We start from the raw sequence: 27050 nt of genomic DNA, 5'->3' as shown, positions 1-27050 counted from the left end.
GCACCGCTCCCACCGGAGAAGCATCTCTTGAGAATGTTTGCAACTGTTTCTTTCCAAACAGCAGCGCTCCAAGCCCCCGTTAGCTTTGGCAGTCAGGCATGGCACAGACACTGCTGTTTAACTGCGGCACTTCTTAGGAATGTGTGGAACTGACCCTGGGAGGAATTCCACTGCTCTTATCAAACACAGTTTGGTTCCTAAGATTCCTCTGATGTCTTGCCTAAGGAACCACCCCCCAAATGTACTTTCTGTGGCAGCTAAGCTTCTTGAAAAACATTGACTATTTTACTTTTCCTTACTCTTGAGTAAGACAGGCTCTTCTCCCAACTATTTCTGCCCAGGAGGGCAGAAGTTAGTACTCTGCAGGGTTGATGCAGGGCAGCCCCTGAGCTAAATGTAGTTCTCTGAGATCTCTTCTGTCTCCACTGAGTGGGATGGGGGTTGCTGGGGAGGTTTGCATTTCCCATGGCAACTGTCTCTGCACAGATCTCTAGCAAGCCGCATAGCAAGAGCTACTGACAAAAGAAGCAGGGCAGGGTGAAGGGGAAAGTGCAAATGTGAGCTGGCATTCCCAGCCCAGTGAGGGCTTGAACCCAACCTAGTTGCTGGCCATCATCTTCCCATGAGCTCAGAGTGGGTTATTTGGGAACCAATCCTGCTTTATCCTTACAACAACCCTGTGAAGTAGGCTAGCCTGGTCAGCGCTCAGAGATTTGAACACAGCCCTTCCAGTCTAAGGCCAATTCGCTGTCTACTCCACAAGGCCATGCTGTCTCCAGGCGGGGAAGTGCCCCCCTGCTCTCTTCGGACAGCAGCTGTCTTTTCATGGGTCCCTTGGACCATTGATCCATCTCTCCCAGCACTGTCTGCTCCATAGTCTCTGGCAGAGGGCCCCGGCAGCCCCTCTTGCGCAGTTTTACCACCTCACACACCCTTTACCCGGCAGTCCTGTGGACTGAACCGAGGAGCTTCCGCACGTCGAGCACGTTGCCCACCAGCGAGCTCTGGTGCCCTGAGATGCTCTGTCTGCATGGCTCCAGCTTGAAAGGGTTCTGCTGAGAGGTTTGCTCCAGGGGGACCTCTGGGCGTGGGGGTGGGCTGTTTGAGCCGCCTGGTTCAGCCGGGCGCTGCTGCAACAAGAACTGGAGCAGAAGCCAGGGGCAGGGCTAGCACTCCCAGGGCAGCCCATTCTCTCGCTCACACGTGCGAAGGCCCGCCAAGGCCAAAAGCTTCGGGGCCCAGGCCGGGCCCTTCCCTGCCTCCCTCTGGCCGCCCCGCGAGAGGGTCCTCGGCGCTGTGCAGGGCCCGCTTGGCGGCACCAGGGGGCGCCCGTGGGCAGCATCCGCAGGCAGCCCGGCGCTCAGCTCCCGCCCTCGGTCGCGCCCGCGGGAGCCGCCGCTGGGCCGGGAGCTCCGCGCCTTGCAGCCTCCGAGAAGGACGGCTTGCGTGGGGCGGCGGGCTCCGCTGGCCGCGGCAGGCTGGAGAGGGGCTCCCGCCTCCTTGTCCCCTTGGTGCGCGGTCTCCGAAGCAGAAAGGAGCACTTCGCACCTGCTGCCCAGGTGGCCCCCCCTCCGACACGGGGCTGCCCGAATAAGGGGCCCAGAGGAGAGCTGGGCGAGCTCGGATCTGCAGGGATCATGGCAGGAGCCCAAATCTGATGTTGGGATGCAGGGGTAGGTAAGCGTCTGTTCCTTATTCCAGCGGCTCATGCACCTCTGAGTCCAAAAAGGATCCGGGGATCCATGTCAGCCTTGTGAACACGTGGGATTCCTAGAGCTCAGCAGCAGACATTGAGTCATGGAGGGTAAGAAGCAGCCACCCTAGAACAGGCCGGCGCCGGCGTCAGGCCTGTAGGACCTACTTTGTTTTTCACATAAACCCAAAAGTCCCCTAACCAGCCAGGTGCAAATCAGCGGCCAGGAAGGTGAGCATAGAGCAGTGGAACAAGGTGCGCCTCTGAGCACATGCTTAGCCCAGGAACTCAGCACCAGAACCCGAGCCTGCACACAAAACCAGACGAGGCTTTTATGGTCATAGAATCATAGAATAGTAGGTTGGAAGGGGCCTACAAGACCATCGAGTCCAACCCCCTGCTCAGTGCAGGAATCCAAGTCAGAGCATCCCTGACAGGTGGCTGTCCAGCTTCGTCCTGAATGCCTCCAGTGGGGGAGAGCCCACCACCTCCCTAGGTAACTGGTTCCATTGCCGTATTGCTCTGACAGGAAGTTTCTCCTGATGTTCAGCCAGAATTTGGCTTCCTGTAACTCGAGTCCATCATTCCGTGTCCTGCACTCTGCGATGATCGAGAAGAGATCCTGGCCTTCCTCTCTGTGACAACCTTTCAAGTACTTGAAGAGCGCTATCATATCTCCCCTCAGTCTTCTCAAGGCTAAACATGCCCAGTTTTTTCAGTCTCTCCTCGTAGGCCTTTGTTTCCGGTCCCCTGATCATCTTCGTTGCTCTCCTCTGAACCCTCTCCAACTTGTCTGCATCCTTCTTAAATTGTGGTGCCCAAAACTGGACACAGTACTCCAGTTGAGGCCTAACCAGAGCTGCGTAGAGGGGAACTAGCACTTGCCAAGATTTGGAAGCTATGCTTCTATTAATGCAGCCCAAAAGAGCATTGGCCTTTTTTGCAGCCGCATCACATTGTTGGCTCATATTCAGCTTGTGATCGACAACAGTTCCAAGATCCTTCTCGCTTGTAGTGTTGTTGAACCAAGCATCCCTCGTCTTGTAACTGTGTGTTTGGTTTCTTTTTCCTAGGTGCAGAACTTAGCATTTATCCCTATTCAATGTCATTCTGTTGTTTTCTGCCCAGCGCTCCAGCCTATCAAGATCACTTTGAATTTTGTTTCTGTCTTCCAGGGTATTAGCTATCCCACCCAATTTTGTGTCATCTGCAAATTTGATCAGCATTCCCTGCACCTCCTCCTCCAAGTCATTAATAAAAATGTGGAAGAGCACTGAGCCCAGGACTGAGCCCTCCGGTACCCCACTCGTGACCTCTCCCCAGTTTGAGAAGATCCCATCGATAAACATTCTTTGAGTCTGATTCTGTAGCCAACTGTGGATCCACCGGATCATTGTTTCATGTAGCCCGCTTTGAGCTAGTTTGCTCATCAGGATATCATGGGGCACTTTGTCGAAAGCTTTGCTGAAGTCGAGGTATATTATGTCCACAGCATTCCCACAGTCCGCAAGGGAGGTTAAAGGAAAGGAAACGTTCCTCCTGTGCAAGCACCGGGTCATTACTGACCCCTAGAGGGACGCCGCTTACGCTGGCATTTTCATGGCAGACTGTAGCGGGGTGGTTTGCCATTGCCTTCCCCAGTCGTGACTACCTTTCCCCCAGCAAGCTGGGTACTCATTTTACCGACCTCGGAAGGATGGATGGAGGGCTGAGTCGACCTGAGCCGGCTACCCGAGACCCGGCTTCCGCTGGGATCGAACTCAGGTCATGGGGAGAGTTTCGGTTGCAGTACTGCCGCCTACCACTCTGCGCCACACAAAAAATGAGATCAGATTCATCTGGCAGGATTTGTTCTTGACAAATCCATGTTGGCTTCGAGTCATCACTGCATTGTTGTCAAGGTGCTTACAGATGGATTGCTTTATCATCTGCTCCAGAATTTTCCCAGGGATTGATGTCAGACTGACTGGTCTGTAGTTCCCAGGTTCCTCTTCTTTACCCTTTTTGAAGATAGGGACAACGTTAGCCCTCCTCCAGTCATCTGGCACTTCCCCCGTCCTCCATGATTTCTCAAAGAGAATAGACAGTGGTTCTGAGAGCTCTTCTGCCAGTTCCTTTATTACTCTAGGGTGCAGTTCATCTGGCCCTGGAGATTTGAACTCATTCAAAGTAATGAGGTGTTCCTTGACCATATGCCTATCGATCTCAACCTGCAATCCTGCCCCTTCAGCCTGTACTTCACCTTTGCCGGGGGGGTCATAGACCCTCTTTCGGGAGAAGACTGAGCCAAAGTCGGAATTAAGCACTTCTTAATTCCGACTTCATAGTCTTTTACTATGAACGTAGCTGAAGAAAGCCTTTTTGTTGCCTTTAGCCTCCCTCGCTAACCTCAGCTCGTTCTCAGCTTTAGCCTTCCTGACGCCATCCCTGCAATTCTGTGCTACCTGCCTGTACTCTTCCTCTGATTCTTGGCCTTCCTTGCACTTCCTGTATGTATCTTTTTTTGTTTTCAGGTCATCTCTTAGCTTTTTGTGCAGCCACATTGGCTTCTTCTGTTGTCTTCCACCTTTTCTTCTTGTTGGAATTGTTTGTAATTGTGCCTTCAGAATTTCTTTTTTTAAAAGCTCCCACCCATCTTGGACTCCTTTTCTCGTTAGTGTCGCTTGCCATGGGACCTTACTTATCATTGTTCTGAGTTTATTGAAATCGGCCTTCCTAAAATCCAGGGTACGCGTTTGGCTACACTCGGCTTTTGCTTCCTTTAGAACCAAGAACTCAAGTATAACATGATCGCTTTCCCCCAGGGCTCTGTAACTGCTACTTTACCCACTAAGTCATCTCTGTTGGTTAGGATCAAGTCAAGGATAGCCGATCCTCTAGTTCCTTCATCTATTTTCTGTAGGAGGACGTTATCCACAACACAAGTCAGGTCTCACTTATGGATGTTTTCAGGGGTCCAGACAACGTTGTCTTCCACTTGTAACCCTCCTGTGTTTCTCCACCGCTTCTTCCATCTTTTTCCTTACAGCAAAACATCCGTTACAGAAAAAGAAGATGGAATTGCTTCATGATGCCTTGTTAGTGCAAGGAGCTCTCTGTCCAGAAGCACCCACCTTCTGGCTGTTCCTGCCCTTGAAAGCTAGATGAATAAAAACCTCCAGTCCTTGGAGATGCTGCTCAAGTACCCTGCACAGGTCCTGTGCTTTCCCACCACTTGCACTTGGTTCTCAGTGCCTGGGTTCACCTTCTCAGCATGTGCAGAGCACCTCTCACCACCGGGTAGGCCCAGCCCTGTTCCTCTGCAGCTGGAAGCAGGGCCAAGGCCTCCAGATGCAAGGGCAGTGTTGAGCTCTAGCAGCACCTCTCTTAAGAAATCAACCTGTGAGGTTGCGGGGGGAGGTAGGAGAGATACTGGAGTGTGGTAAGAGGGGCAAAAGGCCCATAGGTTCATTGGCTAGCTGATGGTCCAATAAGTCAACTAGACATGGTTAAGCTTCTGGATCAGACACGTGTTTATTATGAGGATTGCAGGTGCTCTGTCAGCAAAGGGGCAAAGAGCCCCGAATGTTCAGTGGGGCAGGTTTTTATACAACGAAATACATCACATACAGTCAGGGCCAGAAATGTTGGAACAAGGATAACTGTTTTGGCAGTTGGCCTCTGTACACCACCACATTGAAGTTGAAAGGAAACACACCCAGATGGGAGTGAAGTCAGGACTTTCAGCTGTAATTCAAGGGGTGTGACAAAAGTGGGGCACTAACCATTCAGGAAGGACAGCCAGGGGCATACACACACTCCCATCGTTGGTGGCTCATAAGTAATGGAACGAATGGCTGACAAGCGGCTGTATGGCCAGGTGTGGCCTGTTTCCTGGGTACCCCATGACCCATCAAGCAGAGAAAAGGCCTGGAGGTGGTTCTGAGTGTTACATTTGCATTTGGTAGCTGTTCACTGGAACTCCCAACATGAGGTCCAAACAGGTGTCCATGCAAGTGAAGGAGGCCATCATTAGGCTGAGGAAACAAAATAAACCCATCAGAGAGATAGCAAAAACATTGGGAGTGGCCAACACAACAGTTTGGAACATCCTGAAAAAGAAGGAATTAACTGGCAAGCTCAGCAACAGCAAAAGGCCTGGAAGACCACGGAAGACAACTAAAGTGGATGACTGCAAATGCTGCTCATGGTGAAGAGGAACCCTTTCACAACATCTAGCCAGGTCAAGAACGCTCTTGCGGAAGTAGGCATGTCATTGTCAACATCTACAGTAAAGAGAGGCTTCACAACAAGGTGCAAACCACTGGTAACGCTCAAGAACCAAAAGGCCAGATTAGCCTTTGCCAGCAAACACCTAAAAAAAGCCTGCCCAGTTCTGGAATAAGATCCTTTGGACTGATGAAACCAAGATTAACTTGTACCAGAATGATGGGAAGAGAAAAGTATGGAGAAGGTAAGGAACAGCTCATGATCCAAAGCGTACTACATCATCTGTCAAACATGGTGGAGGCAGTGTTATGGCATGGGCATGTATGGCTGCCAATGGAACCGGGTCACTGGTGTTTATTGATGACCTGACTGCTGATGAAAGCAGCAGGATGGATTCTGAAGTGTATAGGGCTATATATTCTGCTCAGATTCAGCCAAATGCTGCCAAACTGATAGGACACCGCTTCATATTGCAGATGGATAATGACCCAAAACATACAGCAAAAGCTACCCAAGAGTTTCTCCAGGCAGAGAAGTGGGATGTTCTTCAATGGCCAAGTCAGTCACCTGATCTCAACCCAAGAGAGCATGCTTCTCACTTACTGAAGACAAGGCTGAAGGCAGGAAGACCCATCAACAAGCAGCAGCTGAGGGCAGCTGCAGTAAAGGCCTGGCAAAGCATCTCAAGGGAGGAAACTCAGCATTTGGTCATGTCCACGGGTTCCAGACTTCAGGCAGTCATTGACTGCAAAGGATTTTCATCCAGGTATTAAAGGCGATCCTTAAGTTTGAAATGATGTTGGTTTGTTCCATTACCTATGAGCCACCAACAATGGGTGTGTGTGTGTGCCACTGGCTGTCCTTCCTGAATGGTTAGTGCCCCACTTTTGTCACACCCCTTGAATTACAGCTGAAAGTCCTGACTTCGCTCCCATCTGAGTGTGTTTCCTTTCAACTTCAATGTGGTGGTGTGCAGAGGCCAACTGCCGAAACAGTTATCCTTGTTCCAATATTTCTGGCCCTGACTGTATAGGGAAGAACTCTAGCCATGGTCTACTAGACACATTTCTTGGATTCCTTGGAGGCGTACACACACTGGAAAGGAGCTGAATGTTCCTCCCTGGACAGGGTGGACATTTGCCATCTACTGATACTGAGCTGCTGCATGGAGTATAATGCTTATCAGCGACTCCCTGGGGAGAAACCTACACCACCCAGCAATTCCCAGAGAAGCTGCTGACAGGCTGTAATCTGCTTCTAACAGACTGTAGTGCCAGAACAGGGTAAGCATGTGAACAAACATGAAGTTACTCTGGTTAAGACTTAACATAAGCACAAGCATCTGTTGAATACCTCATGCAGATGCCAACGGCATTCTTATACCTGCGTTGCCATACTGGGGTATACACAACACATTAGGGGTGAGGTTAAAGGATTCTTTCCACAGGAGGGAGTAGAAATCATACATTTTCAGACAGGGGCCCTTCCAGAAAGTAAAGGTGGGTGGAGTGATGGTTTCCAATCCACGGAAGGACTAATTCCTGCCATCCTTCCCCTCCTTGTTGAAGCTGCACACCAAGCTATCGTATCAAACATGTTGTGCTATGACGTCAGAAAGAGCAGAAGAACCAGAATATGGTGAATGAAGGGGAGGGGATGAAGGGTTATATCTAAACATTTCAGTTAAATTTGTGGGGAGAACAGCTGATTGGAAAGATGATAATAAATATGATGGTGGGAATATTTGGTGGCTGGATTTATGAATGGTAGAATCATACAATCATAGAATAGTAGGGTTGGAAGGGGCCTACAAGGCCATCGAGTCCAACCCCCTGCTCAATGCAGGAATCCAAGTCAGAGCATCCCTGACAGATGGCTGTCCAGCCTTGAACACTCCAGTGTGGGAGAGCCCACTACCTCCCCAGGGAACTGGTTCCATTGTCGTATTGCTGTCACAGTCAGGATGTTTTTCCTGATGTTCAGCCGGATTCTGGCTTCCTGTAACTTGAGCCCATTATTCCGTGTCCTGCACTCTTGGATGATCGGGAATAATCCTGGCCTTCCTCTCTGTGACAACCTTTCAAGTACGCGAAGAGTGCTATCCTGTCTCCCCTCAGTCTTCTCTTCTCGAGGCTAAACATGCCCAGTTCTTTCAGTCTCTCTTCATAGGGCTTTGTTTCCAGTCCCCTGATCATCTTTGTTGCCCTCCTCTGAACCCTCTCCAGTTTGTCTGCATCCTTCTTAAAGTGTGGTGCCCAGAACTGGACACAGTACTCCAGATGAGGCCTAACCAGTGCTGAGTAGAGGGGAACTAGTACTTCCCAGGATTTGGAAGTTATGCTTCTATTAATGCAGCCCAAAAGAGCATTGGACTTTTTTGCAGCCACATCACATTGTTGGCTCATATTCAGCTTGTGATCGACAACAATTCCAAGATCCTTCTCGCTTGTAGTGTTGTTGAGCCACGTATCCCGCATCTTGTAACTGTGCATTTGGTTTCTTTTTCTTCGGTGCAGAACTTGGCATTTATCCCTATTCAATGTCATTCTGTTGTTTTCTGCCCAGCGCTCCAATCTATCCAGATCACTTTGAATTTTGCTTCTGTCTTCCAAAGTATTAGCTATCCCGCCCAATTTGGTGTCATCTGCAAATTTGATCAGCATTCCCTGCACCTCCTCCTCCAAGTCATTAATGAAAATGTTGAAGAGCACTGGGCCCAGGACTGAGCCCTGCGGTACCCCGCTCGTTACCTCTCCCCAGTTGGAGAAGGTCCCATTGATGAGCACTCTTTGAGTCCAATTCTGTAGCCAACTGTGGATCCACCGGATCGTTGTTTCATCTAGCCCACTTTGAGCTAGTTTGCTCATCAGGAGATCATGGGGCACTTTGTCGAAAGCTTTGCTGAAGTCGAGGTATATGATCTCTACAGCATTCCCACGGTCCACAAGGGAGGTGACCTGATCAAAACATGAGATCAGATTAGTCCGGCAGGACTTGTTCTTGACAAATCCATGTTGGCTTCGAGTCATCACTGCATTGTTGTCAAGGTGCTTCCAGATGGATTGCTTTATCATCTGCTCCAGAATTTTCCCTGGGATTGATGTCAGACTGACTGGTCTGTAGTTCCCAGGTTCCTCTTCTTTACCCTTTTTGAAGATAGGGACCACATTAGCCCTCCTCCAGTCATCTGGCACTTCCCCCGTCCTCCATGATTTCTCAAAGAGAATAGACAGCGGTTCTGAGAGCTCTTCTGCCAGTTCCTTTATTACTCTAGGGTGCAGTTCATCTGGCCCTGGAGATTTGAACTCATTCAAATAATTAGGAGTTCCTTGACCATACGCCTATCGATCTCAAGCTGCAGTCCTCCCCTGTCAGCCTGTACTTTGCCTGTGCCAGTGGAGTCATAGACCCTCTTTTGGGAGAAGACTGAGCCAAAGTAGGAATTGAGCACCTCTGCCTTTTCTTTGTCATCTGTTATCGTTTTGCCATCCTTATTTAATAGCTGAACAACCATTTCTTTCCTCTGCCGAAATGGTGTCTGGTTAGGAGCATTTCAGCAACAATTGCCAATTGGCTAGGAAGCAAAAAGGATCTTGAGGGTCAGTTGGCCTAAAACGGCTTCCCTGCCTGGTCCCCTGGCCAAAATTTATCCTTCTAGGCCAGGCCAGTGGCTGCTTGCAAGCCTCCCTATCAATGCAAGAGCATGAGAGCTGGGGATGTCTGAAAGCTCCATGATGGTGGCGGCAGGGTTGGGGGGATGTCAGCTGGGGTTTCAAGATCTGGATCCATCCAGATAAGGGGGTTGCATGTTGCTCCCTGAAGGGCCTCTTGCCCTTGAGTGAGAGGAATATCTCGCTGTTCATATTTCCCACCCTCTCTGTTTGTTAGCACAGCAAAACCAGCAGGGCCGCCTCAAACCTGTGTATATTTAAATTCAAAAGTGTTAACATACCCAGGCAAGCCATTTTTCCTCTCCTTTAAAGAAAAAAACTTATCCAGAAGTTACTATTCCAGATGCGTTATTTCTCCCTCTTTTCTTCCCATTCATGTGGAATTTTAATATTCCCTAGATAGACAGAAAGCAAGATAGCCAGTCAGCAGTGGTTATTTTATCATGACGATGGTGTCCAGGTGCCTGTTTGTGTTGCACCCGCCCTGAAATGGGCTAGAAATCAAAATCATTTGGCACTGCGTGCTCCCGCTCCCCAAAGCTCCCTGTGTGTGGATGGAAGAGGGGAGCCCTGGCCTCTCGCAACCATTTCCTGTTGCTCGGCAACTTTAATGGGAACCAGACCCCATCTTTGTTTCTCATTTTGCTTTTTCATTCCCAGGCAAGGGGACAAAGCGGGGGGGGGGGGGGCTTCCATAGCAAAGGTGCTTCGTGTTGCCCTCCCGCAGCCCTGGTCCCAGCTTGCTCTGCTCTTGGTGCCCAGGCGAGTACAGCAGGGGGGCGCCCTTTTTCCTTCTTCTCCAACTGGGCTCCTGGCAACTCAGCCCTCAGCGACGGGGAGCCACAAATGTGTTCCGCGCTCGGCTGGGCTGGGGCTGGGCTGGGGCTCTGCACCATTGTTCACAAACAGGACGGCAGAACCCTGCAGAGTTGGGCTCCCACTGTGGGGAGGGGGAGCCATCTAGGCCTGGGGGTGGTTTCTCCACAGGCATGTTCAGACATACACGTCCAGCCTCACCGACCATGGCTGGTTCTCGGATGGCTTTCTTCCCTTCCCAGGGCTTCCCATCTAGCAGGAGAGCTGGCTGGGGTTCAGTCTTGCCTTGAAGCCATGCCCTGCTAACCTCAGCTTTAGGGGCAAATGGTTTTCAAATGAGCAGCAGTTGGTGGTCGTTACTCAAATGAGAAGCAGTTGGTGGTCGTTACGTGAGGGAAAGGTGTTTTGCACATGCTCAGTGGCACCTGAGCTACTTCATGTATTCCGGTGCAATGGCCCTCAGATGACATCCTTGGGCAGCTGCCCAGGTCCTGCCAGGGATAACACCTGCCCTTAGCCGCCCTTAATTTCCACACACTCACGGGCCAGCGCACGGAGCAGTGCCAGGTGACTGGCTCTAGCTGCCCCTTTAGTGGCCCACAATGCCCCTGAACTATGGCTGCTTTGGGGCATTGTGGGAAAAGAAAAGGGCGGCTAGAGTAAGCGGCCCGGCATTGTTTGGCAGACCCCCTAGAGGGCCCTGCCCAGGGAGCCCTCAGCCCTGCAGCAGGCCCCGCTGCAGGCCTTGAGAAGTGGTTCCAGGCCCAAAGCCAAGGCCCTGCTCCACTCTGCCTGTCTCATCTCCCTCATCCCTGCCCTGCCTCAGAGGTGCTCGGACCAAAGTGAGCACCAGGGTTCTCCTGAGAAAGGGGCCGCTGTGGCTGCATTGTCCTCCTCCTTCCTCCAGACTTCATGCTACTTCCAGGGCAAGATCACGTGGTCTGGGTTTTGGCCATGCAAGCAGCCCTGGGCACCTCTGGGCCTAGAGGGGCAACTTCAAGACAGGGGAGGGCAACTTGCGTCCCTCAAGGTGTTTTGGCCTAGAACTCCCATCTTCCCTTACCACTAGCTATGCTGGCTAGGGCTCATGGGAGTTGTCTGCCACCACTGCATCTGCTCAGTGTCGTCCAGCACCACTCTTGCGTGTGTTTAAGGGCCTCTTGGGTGCAGGCCTTGGAACACAGCAATTTAAACCCTCAAAGGCCTGCTGCGAACCATTTGCCAGTCACTTTGCTGATGAAATCGCTCGTATTCGTGCTGACCTGGATGCCATTGTTTTGACAGAGTCTGATAGGGACGGGGCTGGTGCACCGTCTAGTCATGTTATGGATACCTTCCAGCTTGTGCAACCTGAGGATGTGGACAAACTGCATGGAGGACCAAGGCCTACTACTTGATTCTGGACCCTTTAGATCCTGGTCCATCCTGACTTGTGAAATCTGCCAGAGCTGGGCTGGATATCTGGACCTGAGGTAGTAAAGGCCTCCTGGAGGGACGGTGAGGTCCCTGCTGCTTTGAAAGAAGCTGTGGTGAGGCCCTTGCTGAAGAAACCAGATTTAGAACCTATGGTTTCGGATAACTATCGCCCTGTGTCAAATTTGCCATTCTTGGGCAAGGTGCTGGAGCATGTGGTGGCCACACAATTCCAAACAGTGTAGGATGATATTGGTGTTTTAGATCTATTCCAGTCAGGTTTCAGGCCTGGTTATGGGATGGAAACAGCCTTGGTCACCCTGGCTGATGACTTACACTGGGGAATGGATAGGGGGAGCACAACCCGGTTGGTTCTTCTGGACCTCTCAGTGGTTTTCGATACCATCAACCATGGTATCCCTCTGGATCGTGTATCTGGACTGGGCTTGGGAGGTACAGTTTTAAAGTGGTTCTGGTCCATTCTGGAGGAGCACTTTCAGAAGGTGGTGCTGGGGGACTTGTGTTCCACCCCATGCCCATTAGCCTGCAGGGTGCTGCAAGGCTCTGTCTTGTCCCACATGCTTTTTAGCATCTACCTGAAACCGCTGGGGGAAGTCATCAGGAGGTTTGGGCTGAAATGTCATCAGTATGCGGATGATGCTCAGCTCTACCTCTCGTTTCCATCTGCACATCCCAGGGAGGCTGTGGAACTCTTGAACCAGTGTCTGGAGGCTGTTTGGGGATGGATGAGGGTGAACAATCTGAAACTTAATCCAGGCAAGATGGAGGTACTGTGGGTTGGGAAACCAACTACTTCAGATTGGGGTTTACAACTGGTCTTAGATGGGGTTGCACTCCCCCTGAAAAGACCAAGTGCACAGTCTGGGAGTCCTCCTGAACTCTGAGCTAACTGGGGAAGCCCTGGTGGCTGTGGTGTCCAGGAGTGCTTTTTATTAGCTTAGGCTGGTACGCCAAGTGCGGCCCTATCTGGAGAGGACGGACCTTGCCTCAGTTATCTGCACACTAGTGACGTCCAGGTTGGACTACTGTAATGCGCTATACGTGGGACTGCCTTTGATGACGGTTCAGAAACTCCAGCTTGTGCAGAGTGCAGCCACCTGACTATTGGTGGGGTGAGGCGATTTGATCACATGATGCCTATACTGCACAAGCTGCATTGATTACCAGTGTGTTTCCGAGCCCAAAGTAAAGTGCTGGTTTTGACCTTTAAAGCCTGAAATGGTTTGGGACCAAATTACTTGAAGGACCACTTTCACCCATATCAGCCTGCCCGCACTTTCAGATCAGAAAGAGAGGCCCTTCTCATCTGCCCACCCCTGAGAGCAGTTAGGTGGGTGAACACGCATGAGAGGTTTTGCTTCCTTTAGAACCAAGAACTCAAGTACAACATGGTCACTTTCCCCCAGGGTTCCTGTAACTGCTACTTTACCCACTAAGTCATCTCTGTTGGTTAGGATCAAGTCAAGGATAGCCGATCCTCTAGTTCCTTCCTCTACTTTCTGTAGGAGGAAGTTATCCTTCTCTGCAGTGGCCCCACACCTTTGGAACAAGTTGCCATCGGAGGTCCACCATGCTCTGTCATTGCGGGCTTTTAAGAAGGCCTTGAAAATGTATTATTTTACTGTGGCCTTCTCTTAATTTGGTTGCTCTTGTTGCTGTTATAGTTGGTTTTATTGTCGGCTTTTATTGCTATTTCATTGTGATTATGTTTTTATCACTTCTAATATTTTAACTGTTTTTATGTACTTTATTGCTGTGAGCTGCCTCGGGAAGGCTTCCGCCCTGAAAGGCAGCCAAGATATGGTGATGATGATGATATAGGCCAAAACGTCTGGAGGGCACCATGTTGCCTCCCCATGCTTTAAGATATGAAGCAAGGCATCATGGGTTTGCTCAGCAGGCATTCCATGATTGGCCAGCTCGCACCAGCTGCGGAGGCAGAAGGGATCGTGTGAATTTCCTTCGGTGGTATGATGCTGCAGGCAGCATTCTTGCTCCTTACCCTGACCAGGGCCAGGCGGGCACTTTGTGTGCTGCGAGTGTTTTTACAGCACCACCAATCCTCATGGAGCATTACGGATGCTCATGAGCTATAAGGACTCTCCCTGCCTGCCTGCAGGAGCCTGCAAGCTAAATTTTGACAATGGGGAGAAGACCAGAAGCCAGGCCAAGGAAGGATGCCCATCAGCAGGTGGCCTTATTGCAGGCAGCAGCCCCATGATGATTGTGCTCCCTTGTGTGATTCTGCTGGGCACTTGGCCAGGTGGGCATGCTTGCCCACCAGCAGGCCCTGCTTCTCTTCCAGCTGCTGCAACTGTTTACACCACTAACATCAGAGCTGCCAACTGCCCCCGCCTGCTCTTGCGCCTCTAATGGCCTTAAGAACATTTTTCTCCTCACCTGCTGATGTCTGCATTCCAGCTGCTGTTACAAAGGCACAGCTACAGTGGCTGGCTGAAAAGCTGGCAAAGCAGATCACTCACTTTGCTGCACTCTCCCTGTTCCTCAAGCCTCTTGACTTTGCTTTAATCATTAACTGGATGTTAAGAGCCGCGAACATTGTTGGGAGCTTCCAAGAGTAGTGCATTAAGGCGGGGGGGGGGGAGCGGGGAACACACAAAGGAGCCCTAGAACTCAGGGCCAGTTCACGTTAGTCGGGGTTCACTGTGTCCTTACTTATGCGAAGTCCATGACAGGGTCCCCTCACTGTCCGTCAGTGCTGGCAGCTTTGAGCCCCTCTTTGTGGAAATGAAGCACTGACTGCCACCCAGGCTTGGCTGCTTAAGACATCCAACCCACCTGCCCCCCCCCCCACACACACACAGCTGAGCCATCAGCCTAAGAGCCACCCCTTTGTCCTGCAGACACAGCCACGGCCATAAGCACAATAGGGAGATGCTGCCGGGGGGACAACCCAAGCCCTCAGTGCCCCTTATTTCTAGTGGCTGGGCAATGTGCCTCACTCCCCTGCTCGTTGTCCAGAGCCTGGGGGTGGGGAGTGGGGGGGGCTGCGTTTACTGGAGCTGGCCTGGCCCATCTTGGCTCATCTTTGCTGATGTGTCACATTTTTTGCATTTCTCTCTTCATCCTTTGGGTTATATTTCTAGGAAAAACAGGCTCTGGCTGCCCCCGTCTCTGCTCCCCCACTTAGGCCAGCCTGAGTAGCCGCTGCTCTCGGTCCCAGGAAGACGCCAGCTGCCACGCTTGCTGCAGCAGAGAGAAGCCAGCCAGCCCCAGGGCCAAGCAAACCTGGGCAGCCATGTTGCACTCAGTGTTCTGGGAACAGGAGACAGGAAATGCCACAGGAGGCCTGGCCTGTGCCAGCCCCGCTTCCAGCCCTGGGAGGCTGGTGCCCGGAAGGGTGCCCAAGGCCCCTGCCCTCCAAGTGCCACCGCCCCTCCCTTGACCCATCAGTAAGAGCAGATGGGGAACTGGCACCAGCTGGTCCCCAATGTTAAGCACCCTGCAGCTGTGAGCCAAGATCTTGCATTTTGAAACCTGGGTTTGAAAAACATGCTGGAACCAGAGATGCATTTGTGGCAACTACGTGTTTTGGGGTTTTTTAAAAATCTAGGCGACAGCAGGAAAACCTCGTTCGGACCAGAGCCCCCTCGGGGGCCGCGCCCTGGCCGTTGCTCACGGCTTTCTCCGTCCTGCTGGGCTGAGCTGCGTTTCAGCTCCACCGCGAGTGAGCGCTCCGCCCGCGTGGGGTGCGCTGCCCGGGCGGCATCTGGGCCCCAGCTCGCCACAGCTGCGTGCCAGAACCAGGAGAGAGGCGAGGAGTAGCGGCGCATCTCTGAGCCATGTGCAGAGGGCCCCGTGGCTGGGCGCAGGCTGGCCCCCAGCCGCTCCTCAGCTCAGCCCTGGGCCGCTGGCTGCGGGAGGGGCGCGCGGCCCAACGCGAGCGGCCGGCACAGCGCTCTCCCCCCGGCTGACCGGCGGGTGCTTTCCTAGCCTCGCTGTGCAAACCCGCCCCGGGAGCGTCGATGCCGGCCCGGCCGGGGCGGGAGCTCCGCGGAGAGGGGCTTTTGCGCGGGCGGCTCTGATCCTCCCTTATTCCCGCCGACGGAGGGCCTCCCCGGCAGGCGCCGCAGGCCCGGGCAGCCTCCTCCGCGGGACGCCCCGAAGGGCTCGCCCGCCAGCCGCTCGGCCCGCCGCCGCCCCGAGGCTCGCCCCGCGCGGGCCAGGAGGGCCCCCGACGCGCCTCCCCGCGCGGGCTTCCTGCGCCAGGGGCGGGGCGGGGCGGGGCGTCGCGTCCCGCGGGAGCCGCTCCGGACATTGGTGCGCGGGGCGCTCCCAGCTGCACGGAAGTGAGCGGCAGTTTCCACCGCGGCTCGGGCAGCCCGCCTGCCGCCCCCGCGGCTCCCTTCCCGCCGCCTCGCGTCTGCCAGCCCGCGATGGAGGGAGAGCGGCCGCGGTCTTGAAACCGCGCCGATCGTGCGCCAGGTAAGCCTGCCTTGCCGGGCAGCTTGTGCTGCGCACTGGCGACCCTCCGGGCGTCCGGGGAGCCCCCCCGTGCCCCGGCCCTCGCGCTGCCCCGTGGGGAGCCTTGCTCCAGGCTGGGGCTGCGGGGAGGGTGAGCCGCTAGGGAGCGGGCCCGCAAGCAGGCGCCTCCACACGGGCGGACCGCTGGCCCCACTAACGCGCGAACCGGCTTCCCGGGCGGAGGAAGCCCGGACACAGGGAGACGTCACGTCAGAACGCGTTGCGCTCGCCCCCCCTTGGGGACCAGCCTGCCAGCCGGATCTCCGCTGCTCCCCCTGCAAGCGCCGGGGATGCGGGAAGCCCCCGGGCGTCCCTGCCTCGCCCGCAACTTCTCAGAACGGGAATCGCCCGGGCTCAAGCCCGCTGGGCGGTCGCTCTGCGAGGTTCTGCGTCCCAGCCCTAAATGAGATGGGGGCTGACTGTGGATGCGGAGTGTTCTGCACGTGCCCAGAGGCAGGCTTGATTACTGGGTTCTGGTGCTAAGCCTTGGCAACGAGCTGCAGCTCCGAGCAAGCCCGTGAGGGAGCTTAACAACGGCCTCTTGGACTGCAGGAAGACTCAGACATCTCCGGGGCTGTGTGGCAAAACCCGCCGCGAGAGAGTCTCGCCTCTTCAGCCGAAGCTGGAGCCACAGAGGCCCCTTCTCCCAAAATTCCCGCGGCCCTGCAACTCGCTCTTGGCTGTGATGGGACCCGCGAACACAAGGGTCGGTTGAAGCTGCCAAATCCCCGCCGTGCGCTCCAAGCAGTTGTTCTCGATTTGCTTCTTGACAACGCCATTCCCAGTCTGGGGAGGCGGGGGTCAGCGCGTACGGCAGGGTGTGCGGGGAGGGCCTCTAGCTTTGACCGCCCTGGAACGCGACCTCCTTTTCCTTCCCCGAATGCGTGTGCCGGCAGCGGCCTCGCCGGCGGGTGAGAGGCGCTCTGTGCATGCCTTTGGACACGCTCGCCTTGGTTGGTAGCTGGCATGTTCCCGCGCCTGGCGCCCCGTCTCCGGGGCGGGGCTCCGCTGGCGCGCGGGCTGCTGCCGCGCCTGGCTTCTGCTGGCCCCGCGTTCCTGCGCGCCTGGCTTCCCCGCGGCAGCCGGCCAGGCGGGCGGCCCATGTCCTGGCAGCGCCGGGCAGGTCAGGCAGCCCAGGAAGCGCTCCCCGCCCCGCTGCTCCTCCCAGGCTCCTCCTGCGTAGCCTGACACGCGAGGAGGATCCCGGCTTCGCTCCAGTCTTCTGGGAAGCACCTCTGAGGCACGTTTCAAACGCCCGCCAGGCGCAGGGTTAGGAATCCATTTTTTCCTCTTGGAGCTTTGAAAAAGAAAACAAAATGGAGCGCTGTTGCTCTTTCGTTATCATAGAACATCCCCGAAGATACCACTATTTTTAAATGAAATTATTGACTAGAACAAACCGAAGGTACGCGGGGAGGGGTCTGGCCCAGGACGTGTCCGCCTCCTGCACTCCAGTCAGTCACCAACGGTTGTGAATATGAACTCCTCTTTAACACAAGAAGTGTTTCATCCTCTGGGCCCAAAGCCCCCCCTCCCCCCATTTTTGGCTTTTGCAAATATACCTGAAAGTGTTCTTTTCAACAGCACTGTGGGGCACTGGGGTGTGCTGAGGTGTGTGCCATGGGCGGGCCTTGTCTGGCAGAGCTTCCAGCCTCACCCCTTGCTCCCTCTTGCAGGATGCAGTTTTCTCCGCCACTTGTGCGTAAATAGTACATAGCAGCATGCTAGGAGCTGTGTGGGATGCTGCTAGGGGAAGCCCCCTGCATCTCCCCGGGGCTTGCAGAGGCGGAGAATGAGCAGCAGCAGCTCATTCTGGAGGCAACAGCCTCCCTCCCCTGCCCCCCCTCGCAGAGGGATCAAACTCACACGCCCCTAATCAGCAAGGGGGTATGTGTGCACAGTACATGCTTTGCATGTTAACGAGAGGTGGCAAAACTCCCTCTGCCCACTTGCCTGGCATGGTGCCCAACCCACTTCCACTGTCTGGTTCTCATCAAAGAGTTCTAGAGCCTTGGGAAGTCTTGCACTCATGAACCGGGGGGGGGGGGGGGGATTTGCCTGCATGACCCCTGGAAGCCAGTGGGGATGAACTGGGTGTTTTCATGGATCATGAATCCTCTAATTCAGCCTGTTGTCCTCAAAGGGCGTGCTTCCTAGCTACAGTGTCCTTTGAAAATCTCTTGCCTGGCCCCTCTCTGAGCACTGAGTGGCCCTTACACTTAGGGAGTTCTTCTGCAACAGCTCTGTCAGTGTGCATGACATTTTGCATCCCCATTTTGAGGAGAGGCAAAAGTAGCAAAGAATCAAAGGGAGCTCCTCCTCCTCCCTTTCTTTTTCAAACTTTTCAAAGACCCGTCTTCCCAGTTGAACTTCCCTGTTCCCTCAGCCTTTTCTTTGCCTTCTGGGTCTTTCAGTTCCCTAGTATTCTCTCTCCCTCCTGCCCCCCCCCCCCCAATCCAGAGTGATGCTCAGAACTGCATGCAGAACTCCGGCTGAGGCAAGGCCAGGGCCAAGTAAATGGGGGCATCCCGACTACTGAGCATAAAACCCTGCTGGTGCATCCTCAGGTGGGAATCAGCTTCCATTCCAGATGTATCCTTTCTTTCTGCTGCAGTTTCTCCCCAGAAGTAGCAACCTTTCAGGTGAAAGAATCTACAGCTTGGCTGGCAGAGAAGCCACCATACTCTCTGAACTGGGGACCCTGATCCCCCAAGCCACAATGTGTGGGAGTTGCAGCTGGCAGCTGGAGAATGTCACTCTGTGCATACTCAACGTGCTGTTGGGCAACCCCATGTTCTAGAACTCAGTACCAATGCTGGACCACCAATTCAGCCAGCCAGGTTTGGTCATGTTAGTTTGCCTTGTTGCCTAACACTGCAAGCCAGCATGTTTGCAGTCCTTTTCTGTTTGCAAATGCTTTGTTGATTTTTGCTTTGCCCTCATTCCCATTATACAGATGGAGACTGGGGCTGGGCCCTATAATGAGGGAGTCTGTGGTGGTGGTGGTCCTAATGGTCATACGCAGCCCAGCACTTAGCATCTTCTTCATAGCCTTTCAGATACAGCTGGAACCCTGGCCGCCCAGACCCAAGGCCAAACCTCTACCCATGAGGACATTCTGTCCTCTGCTCTGCTGCTCAAGGGACTCCAGTTCTCCCCCCAGCTTCCCCCCCCCGGCATGTCTCCTCTAGCGCCCCCCGGCTTCCACCCCCGGCTTCCACCCCCACCACCATGGGCTCCACCACTTTGTGGAACCTGCCATAAATAGGCGTGACCTGGATGACTGGGGAGTGGTGCCAGCGCTGGGTGGAGGCAGAGGAAAAGGAAGCGTCCAGTCTCAAAAAAGCAAACTGTCTTCCCACCGTGGAGGATGAATCTTTCCCTGACAGTGGCAGGAAGTTCCCCCTCCCCCCAGGGTGGGGAGAGGAAAAGCGTTCACAACTTAGTTCACAGGGTCATGCACAATCGTAGCCTAAACACTGGGGCCCAAGGCATGCGAGGGCAATGCACAGCGGACAGAGGGCAGAGTTTGCGTGTGGTGAAACCCGGGTTCAAAGCTCCGTTCAGCCATGAAGCTCAAAGGAGTGGCCTTGCGCAAGCCCCTCTCTTGGCCTGCCCTGCCCTGCTTTGCAGGGGTACTGAGTGGAAGACACACAACGGGGGACTCTAAAGGCTTCTGCAAGCTGAAAAGAGCCATGGACAAGGGTAAGCAAGGGCTGACTGTCTCCTCCACTGGATTCAGTGCAGGGTACGAATGGCGATGTGGCTGCCTGGCCTGTTTGTTTGCCTGGAGGCACTTGGGAGGGATGCCTGTCACGGGGCTTTCTGGCTTGATGGGGCTTCCTCTCTGCGGACCCCATGACAGGCCTCAGGGCCTGAGAACAGCCAGGCAGTGCTGGCTGGTTAAAGGGGAAGTCATTCCTGGGCACTATCCTGGCTTCAAAGCTCTTTCATTTATCTGTTTTAACCATCTCAGTTGTGAATACAAAAGGGAAGTTTGTTTTGTGCCCAATATCCCCAAGCCAGCCATCCTAGGATGCAAGCCAATATGTTCCACCATTGTGGCATAGTTTTGGACCCCAAATGGGATACAGGCCAAGAGTGTGTGTGTTTGTTTGTTTGTTTATTACATTTCTATACTGCCCAATAACCGAAGCTCTCTGGGCAGTTCACACAAATTAAAACTACAAGTCCAGCATAAAAACAGTATAAAATATAAAAGCATTACAATTACAGTATAAAAGTACAACAAGCATAAACCCTAGCAGCAATGCAGAGATTTAAAATACAGTAAGAAATTTAGAACAGCAGAGCTAAAAGACTAGAATGCTAAAATACTACAAGTGCAGAGGAAATAAAAAGGTCTTCACCTGGTGCCGGAAAGAGTACAACATAGGTGCCAGGCGAACCTCTCTAGGGAGCTCATTCCGCAACTGGGGAACCACAGCAGAAAAGGCCCTTTTATTATAATTTTAATATCTCTCCAAGGTCTTTGGTCCCACAAATGTGTTGGGTTTTTTTAGTTTAAAAATGGCAAGAGATTACAAGCCAGCTAACTGGGTGAGGGGCAGTGTGAGATTAGTGGGAAGGTGCTGGGGGTCCTCACTTTGGGAGCTCAACCCTCAGAAGAGGGGCTTGTTCAGTGGATTGGGACAAAAGCACCCCTTTTCCAAGATGGTGGTGATGATGATGATGACACCACCAACTCCTTCTCCTAGGCACCACAGAGGAGTTACCATGGAGACGCACAACCGGGAGATGGAGCTACTGAGCAACAGCATTGCAGCCTATGCACACATCCGAGGTGGGTTGGGCCAATGTGGGGAAGACCTGGGATGTACCTGACCAGCAAAAGCAGTATTGCACAATCTGACCCCACAAAGAGTCAGTTTGGGGTGAAGGTGAAAATAGACCTCTGTCCTCAGCAATTGCTCTTTGAAGTAGTCCCAGGTCTTTTGTTTTTCTTTTCAAAATGGCAGCCTCCTTGTTTCTTTTTATTCCGAAGGAAGGATACAGTGGTTTGCCTCCATCTCTATTAACTAACGTGAGGTTAAGTATGGAGACTTAGGAACCTGTGCACCAGACAATTTTGTCTTCTCCTCATTCTGTTGTTGCTCCTTTCTGCTTCCCTCATGAAAAACAAAGTTGCAAAGAAAAATGAGATTCCCATGACAGACAACAGATCATGGTCTGGTAGTTAACTGTCAGACTGGAGCAGTTTATTTTAATGAGGTGAAAATGACATGCCTGCGTTTTATAGGTAGAGTGTAAAATATTCATATTTGAGAAATGATTGGTTCTTCCCTTATACAGAAAAGCCTCTTCTAACTCCATTAGAGGCATTGATTCAGGTTCTAGATATTTAACTTTAGGGCTAACATGATTATTTTCAGCTTTCTTAATATTAACTAAGTTACTTTAAGAGAAACTTCACATTTACAATTAAACATTTACAGTTTTAAAATCTGATTAAAATAATTGATGTTGACCCCTTCATGTGAAGTGTGGGGAGGAGAGGATAAATAGTCCACAGACGGCTGTGGCAGCAACCAACTTTTTAGGCCTGGCCCAAGGGAGTCTGTTTCAGTCAGAACTTGTGAGGTGCTGTTCCCAAGGGGATGGCCCGATTGCCTCAGGTGGGCGGTCCATGGCAGTCCGAAGTCATGCAAGCCTTCACTGGACTTTCCACTTAAGAGATGCCATCTCTGGCGGGACAGGGACCCAGCTCATGTTCCCATCCTGCCCATGAGTACTAACTAGGCTGGAAGGTGTTTTTTAAAGAACAGGTAGGCTGGTCAGGAGGTTGATGACACAACAGAGGAGGTTTACATGTAATGTCTTAATATGAAAAAATAGGAATGTTCTTTCAAAATCACTTATTCTGCTGCTATGGTTGTTGAGGTGTCTCACCATTGTCACAAATGCAGCAAAAGCAGTTCAGTTGGGTGCAAGGAACTTTCTCTCAAATGAATCGAAATTTGTTTCCCACTGAAGTAGGTTTTCGGGAGCAGAACATTATTATTCCTGAAAATCCCTTCTTGCGTGTTTAAGGGCCCGTATGCATTCCTTTCCAGCAAGAAGTAGTTCAACTGGTATGCCAGTGGCCACCACTCAACCACATTCCTTATTGGTTTTAAATTAATAAAATAACATCAAAACCATCAAAGGGTATCAGAAATATCATGGGACATTATACAATGCTTAGCACCTATTCAGGTAATGAAAAACATCAGAGAAACCCAAAAGCTGTACAAAATTCATTACATCAGATCACTTTAATTGTCTTCTTGCTATACTCACCTCAGCCATCATGTCACCCCAGCTGTTCAATCCAAGGACATTATTCCTTTCCCACAACTGAAAGAAACCCTCCCCATTCATTCTACCTTCCCTATATGTATGTCAGCACGGACCAACAGTTTGCCTCCCACTGCTTGATTGATGGGATCTGTGTTCTTCCAGTGTTTGGCTATTAAAATTCCAGCCACCATTAGGAGACAGTAGATTAGCTCGGTTTCATGCCTTGAGACCAGCAACCTATAGTCTCCACCAGAATCTAGCAGCCCCGCACACGCACCCATTCACAATTTCTTTCCTTTCACCATGATGTGAATCTCCAGAGCCTGACTGTGGCCTCAGCCTTCATTTCTCATCCTGCCCCTGCCTGTCTTGCCCAGATAACCCCGAGAGCTTCGGCCTGTACTTCGTGCTGGGGGTGTGCTTTGGCCTGGTGTTGACCCTTTGCCTGCTGGTCATCCATATCTCGTGGCAGCCTCAAACCATCCCCCCCAGGCCCCGTAAAAGCCTACGGGACGTCAGCGAGGACGAGGAGGAAGATGAGGAGGAGGAAGAGGGCACTGCTGACCATGCTGCCGCTGAGCCTGCCTTGGCCCTGACCGAGCTGCCTTTGGAGCCCCATGGCACACCGGACGGGACCCTCACCATCAATGTCTTTGCCTCAGCAGAAGAGCTGGAGCGCGCCCAGCGCCTGGAGGAGCGTGAGCGGATCCTCCGGGAGATCTGGCGCAATGGGCAGCCTGACATCCTGGGCACTGGTACTGGTACCATCAGTAGAGTCCACTACTATTGATCAACCTGCTTCCTCACCCAGGCAGGGTGGGCAGCTACCGACCTGTTGAACCCCCCTTGTGTCTCCCCAAGGGATTTGTGTGTAATTGCGCCAATCAGCCAGCATTTCAAACATTTAGCAAGACCTGCCCTCCTGCCAACTAAGAGGCAGCCGTTTTGCATGGTGGGTGGGAGGTGAGAGAAGGGGCTTACTTGGGGGCAAAGGGACAGTGACAATGAGGGTGAGCAAGCAGCAAGAAGAACCCTCAAGGACAAGTGCTCAGTTAAATTGTTGGAGGGGACAGCCAACCCAAAGCCTGCACCCCTTTTCCTCCACTTCTGCTAACATCTTATTCTGACACCATCCATTTCTGTGGGGAGGGAGGTGGGCAGCTAGTGCCTGCAAAGAAATGTGGCAGGAGCCGCAGCTGGTACCACCACTCATGTTTACATGCGGGGGACCATTTCTGTGCAGGGAGCATGGCCCATGACGCAGCAGCATCTGTGGGGGCAACAGAGAGGTACAGGATGCAGTGGGACTGGCTGGGGAAATGTATGGAGGAGTGGGAGGTGCCAGAGCCCTGGCCGGCCTGGAGGTGCCCATCTGTGAGATGTCCACTGCGCCACATTCGTCTGGCAAGAAGGGCATGCCCAGAAGGAAGACGGTGCTAGGGGGAGGCGTGTGCCCTTGCCACATCTTTGGGCTGGGTCGGAGGGAAGAGGCTTCAGCAAGCTTCAGCCCACTCCTGCTTCTACGCAGCCCCACACCAAGGAAGGCAGGTGAGTAGCTGTGCCAAAGTTCTGCATTCTGCGTCTGCCTCTTCCCGGGCTTCCTCACAACATGATGGTTCCCCTGGCAGCTAGTACCCCTCTTTGCCTGCCCCGGCTCGTGCTGATTGTTTCCAGGAGCTTTCAGGGGAGGGGGAAGCAGACAAGCACCATCTCAGGTGTCTTTCAGGTCCTGAGACCCCCCCCCCATTGGAGCTCTCCTCTCCCCTCCCCCAGGCTGATGCATGGCTGGGCGGCCCTGTTACATGCCCCTCCGCAGGCAGGCAGCGCACAGGACAAGCAAGGACAGGCCTGTCCCGAACGCCCTCCACTGCCTGACTCCTTCCATCCCGCAAGGCTGCGGGGGCTTGGCTGCTCTTCAGGAGTGGGGCAGCCTGGATCAGTGGGCTCTGATGCTGGGGGGGGGGTGCAGGATGGGCAGCTCCCACGTGGCCTCTGTAGAGGGCTCCGTGTCTGGAATCCACATACCCGAGGGCCCCTTTTTGCTCTGGGTGCTCCTGTATTGCATATTGGACACAGCGTGCCTGTTATAAGCCAGCAATGTATTGTGTAAAAATGTACCTTTTATAAAGCAGAATCATTCCAGTTTTCCACAACTCACCTTGGTGCTGTTAGTCTAGCCTCTCTGAGCCTCCTTCAGTGGGGCCTCTTCGTTGACTTCTTTCTCCAAAAGTGCCTCACAGCACAGAGAGGGCCAGCTGCGTGGTGGCTCATTTGGGGGGTGGGGTGCTATAAAAAGAACACACAGTGCAGTTTATGGAATTCTCCACCACAGGAAATAGTGCTGGCCACCGATTTGGACGGCTTTAACGGGGGGGGGGGGGGATACAAATTCCTGGAGTAGGAGGCTATCACTGGCTACTAGTCCTGATGGCTATGTGCTACCGCCAGTGCCAGAGGCAGCAAGCCTAGGTACACCAGTTGCTGGGGAACATGGGCGGGGCGGGTGCTGTTGCGCTCATGCCCTGCTTGCGGGTTCCTGGTCGACAGCTGGCTGGCCACTGTGTGAACAGAGCGCTGGACTGGATGGACCCTGGGTCTGATCCAGCAGGGCCCTTCTTGTGTGCTTATAAAATGCGTCCCAAGTGCATTTTTGTAGCACAGCCTATTTTAACGTTCTCCATAGCCTAGCCCCCCCCCCCCCCCCGCCGGCCAATGTGAAGGATTTAGTATTTCCCTGAGGAGGCCAGGCCCAGTTCTCCCCCGCCGCAGACCTTTCCGCCGGGCTGGGCCTTCTGTGCCCTCTCCCCCCACCCCACTCCACTGCTTGCGGGATCTCGCTGACCATTCCGTCCGTGGGAAAAGAAAGCCATTCCCACGCTCCTTCCCCATCTTGCGGCCCCGCCAGCCTCACCCGCACAGAGGCCCTGGGCTTAGCCTTGGCCGTTGGGACGGGGGGGGCTGGCTTGCTTGGGGTCCCCGCGCCCGCCCTCCGCGCGGTTTCCCCAGAGAAACGTCGTCCGCGAGGCCAGAGGGGAGGCGCGCCTTGGTCTGTTTGCCGCCGGGTGGGGGCGGAAGACGGGGCTTTCCCCCGAGAGCGCGCAGGCCCGCCTGGAAACGCGGCGCGCTGGGCGGGGGAGAGAGCATTTCCCCATCTGCAACGACGGCCCCTGAGCTGCCCGCCCCGGGCCCAGCCGGCATACTGGGGAGGGACGCTTGGGGCCATTGTCCGCAGGGCAAAGAGGCCGCGGAAGAGCCTCCTTCCTGCTCTTCCTCCCCCCGTGCACCTCCTCGGTGCGGTGTGGTACAAATAGCCCAACCTCTCCTCCCGCCGCCGCCTCTAATTGGAGCCAGATGTTTGCCAGATGTTTTCCTGCGGGCCAAGGGGGCCGGTCAGGAGGCTGCTTGGAATGCAGGGGAAGGGGCGTTGGGGGAGGAAAGCCACCCTACGCTTGGGGAGGGGGGGAGGCTGAGCTTTGGGGTGAATGCCCGGCCAGTGTCTTCCCTGCTCCCCACGCTGTCGAAAACTAAACGCGGGCGCCTCCGTTTGCATCCTCAGCGCAGGGGCGACCGTGTGCGGAGGCCCTGCCCCGCCCCGCCCCGCCCGGCCCGCCACCCTCAGGGCGCCATCTCCTCCGAATCTGTGCAACCTGAGGGGGGGCCCTCTCGCACCCTTCCTCCCACCGCACACACTCGCACCTGGCCCACCCCGCACTGCTTCCAAGGTCTGTGGCGCGGTGTTCTCTGTCGAGGGGGCACATTTCCGTCAGCCGTTTGTGGCACAGGCTGGGTGTGCCGGAGGGGAGCGGGGGCTTATAGGGATGTGCTGAAGCTCCGTGCTGTTCTTGGCTGAGCTGGGATTTGAACTGGAGCTCATGCTTGTAACTGCCCCACAAACACACACACACAATCCCTCTTTGAGCAACCATCACAGACTGCTGTTGAAAGCAAGGCTTGTCCTGCACAATTTCATTGTGGGGGGGGGGGGTTGAAGGGGGTGGAATCACCTCAAGGGCCCCAAATACGTGCTCATCCCCAAAGCAGTATACTCCACTTTGGCTGTGCCAAAGCAGAGAGCTGAAAACTTCTGGCTAATTAAGTTATTGCAGGGGAAAAAACATCTTTGCCCACACCTGAGGGCATCTGAGCCCAAGCAGCATCCACATTTCTTCCTCCCCCTGCATTGCGTGTGTGTTCCCTGCTAAACCCGCACTCACCCTGGCTAGGGAGCCCCATCCTGTAGCCTGTGAGTGGGACAAAGGCACCTCTGGCAGCCAATGCCCCACATCAAGCTGCAGTTTTCTGGAGGGGGGGGCATGACATGCAAGGTAACAGAAAACCAGTAGTGGTTTGGGGTACAGTTAAACCCACTTTGAAGGCAAAGGGAAGCCAAAACTTCAAAGAGCCTCTTCTTACTGCCCATAAACCTGGTGAATGGCTAGAAA

General features: G+C 53.7%; 1 protein-coding gene and 1 long non-coding RNA gene across 11 annotated transcripts; one reads left to right on the top strand and one right to left on the bottom strand.

Moving 5' to 3' along the window:
- The first annotated feature begins 1346 nt into the window (after positions 1 to 1346).
- On the top strand, positions 1347 to 25254 carry EVA1B (eva-1 homolog B). Of its 10 annotated transcripts, none has more exons than XM_084816200.1 (4): positions 1366 to 1677; positions 11674 to 11861; positions 21027 to 21112; positions 22986 to 24760. In XM_084816200.1, the coding sequence occupies exons 2-4, from the start codon at positions 11710 to 11712 to the stop codon at positions 23396 to 23398; spliced, it is 651 nt and encodes a 216-aa protein (XP_084672326.1). In that variant the 5' UTR covers positions 1366 to 1677; positions 11674 to 11709; the 3' UTR covers positions 23399 to 24760. The 10 variants fall into 10 exon arrangements, with proteins under 10 accessions (XP_084672331.1, XP_084672326.1, XP_084672333.1 ...); XM_084816199.1 differs by having other exon boundaries at positions 1376 to 1673; XM_084816202.1 differs by lacking the exons at positions 1366 to 1677; positions 11674 to 11861 and adding exons at positions 16128 to 16269; positions 18769 to 18875.
- LOC146338235 (uncharacterized) lies at positions 20437 to 25906 on the bottom strand. Its single transcript, XR_014785202.1, has 3 exons — positions 25520 to 25906; positions 24767 to 24894; positions 20437 to 21429 (listed from the first exon to the last, which is right to left on the bottom strand). It is a non-coding gene; the product is annotated as an uncharacterized LOC146338235 (long non-coding RNA).
- Positions 25907 to 27050: the final 1144 nt, after the last annotated feature.

This window comes from Heloderma suspectum, chromosome 10 (assembly GCF_057233095.1).
Source record: "Heloderma suspectum isolate Gila_16-S chromosome 10, 16-S_ref, whole genome shotgun sequence".
Classification (NCBI taxonomy): domain Eukaryota; kingdom Metazoa; phylum Chordata; class Lepidosauria; order Squamata; family Helodermatidae; genus Heloderma; species Heloderma suspectum.
The sequence above is the reverse complement of the archived record's forward strand: the minus strand, read 5'-3'. Positions and strand labels throughout refer to the sequence as shown.

Bases quoted from the DNA above. Each gene is read 5' to 3' on its own strand.
- EVA1B (XM_084816198.1), top strand. From the start codon at position 20,839: ATGGCAAGAGATTACAAGCCAGCTAACTGGGTGAGGGGCAGTGTGAGA. The intron at 21,113-22,985 runs GTGGGTTGGGCC...TGTCTTGCCCAG, and splicing joins AGCCTATGCACACATCCGAG to ATAACCCCGAGAGCTTCGGC.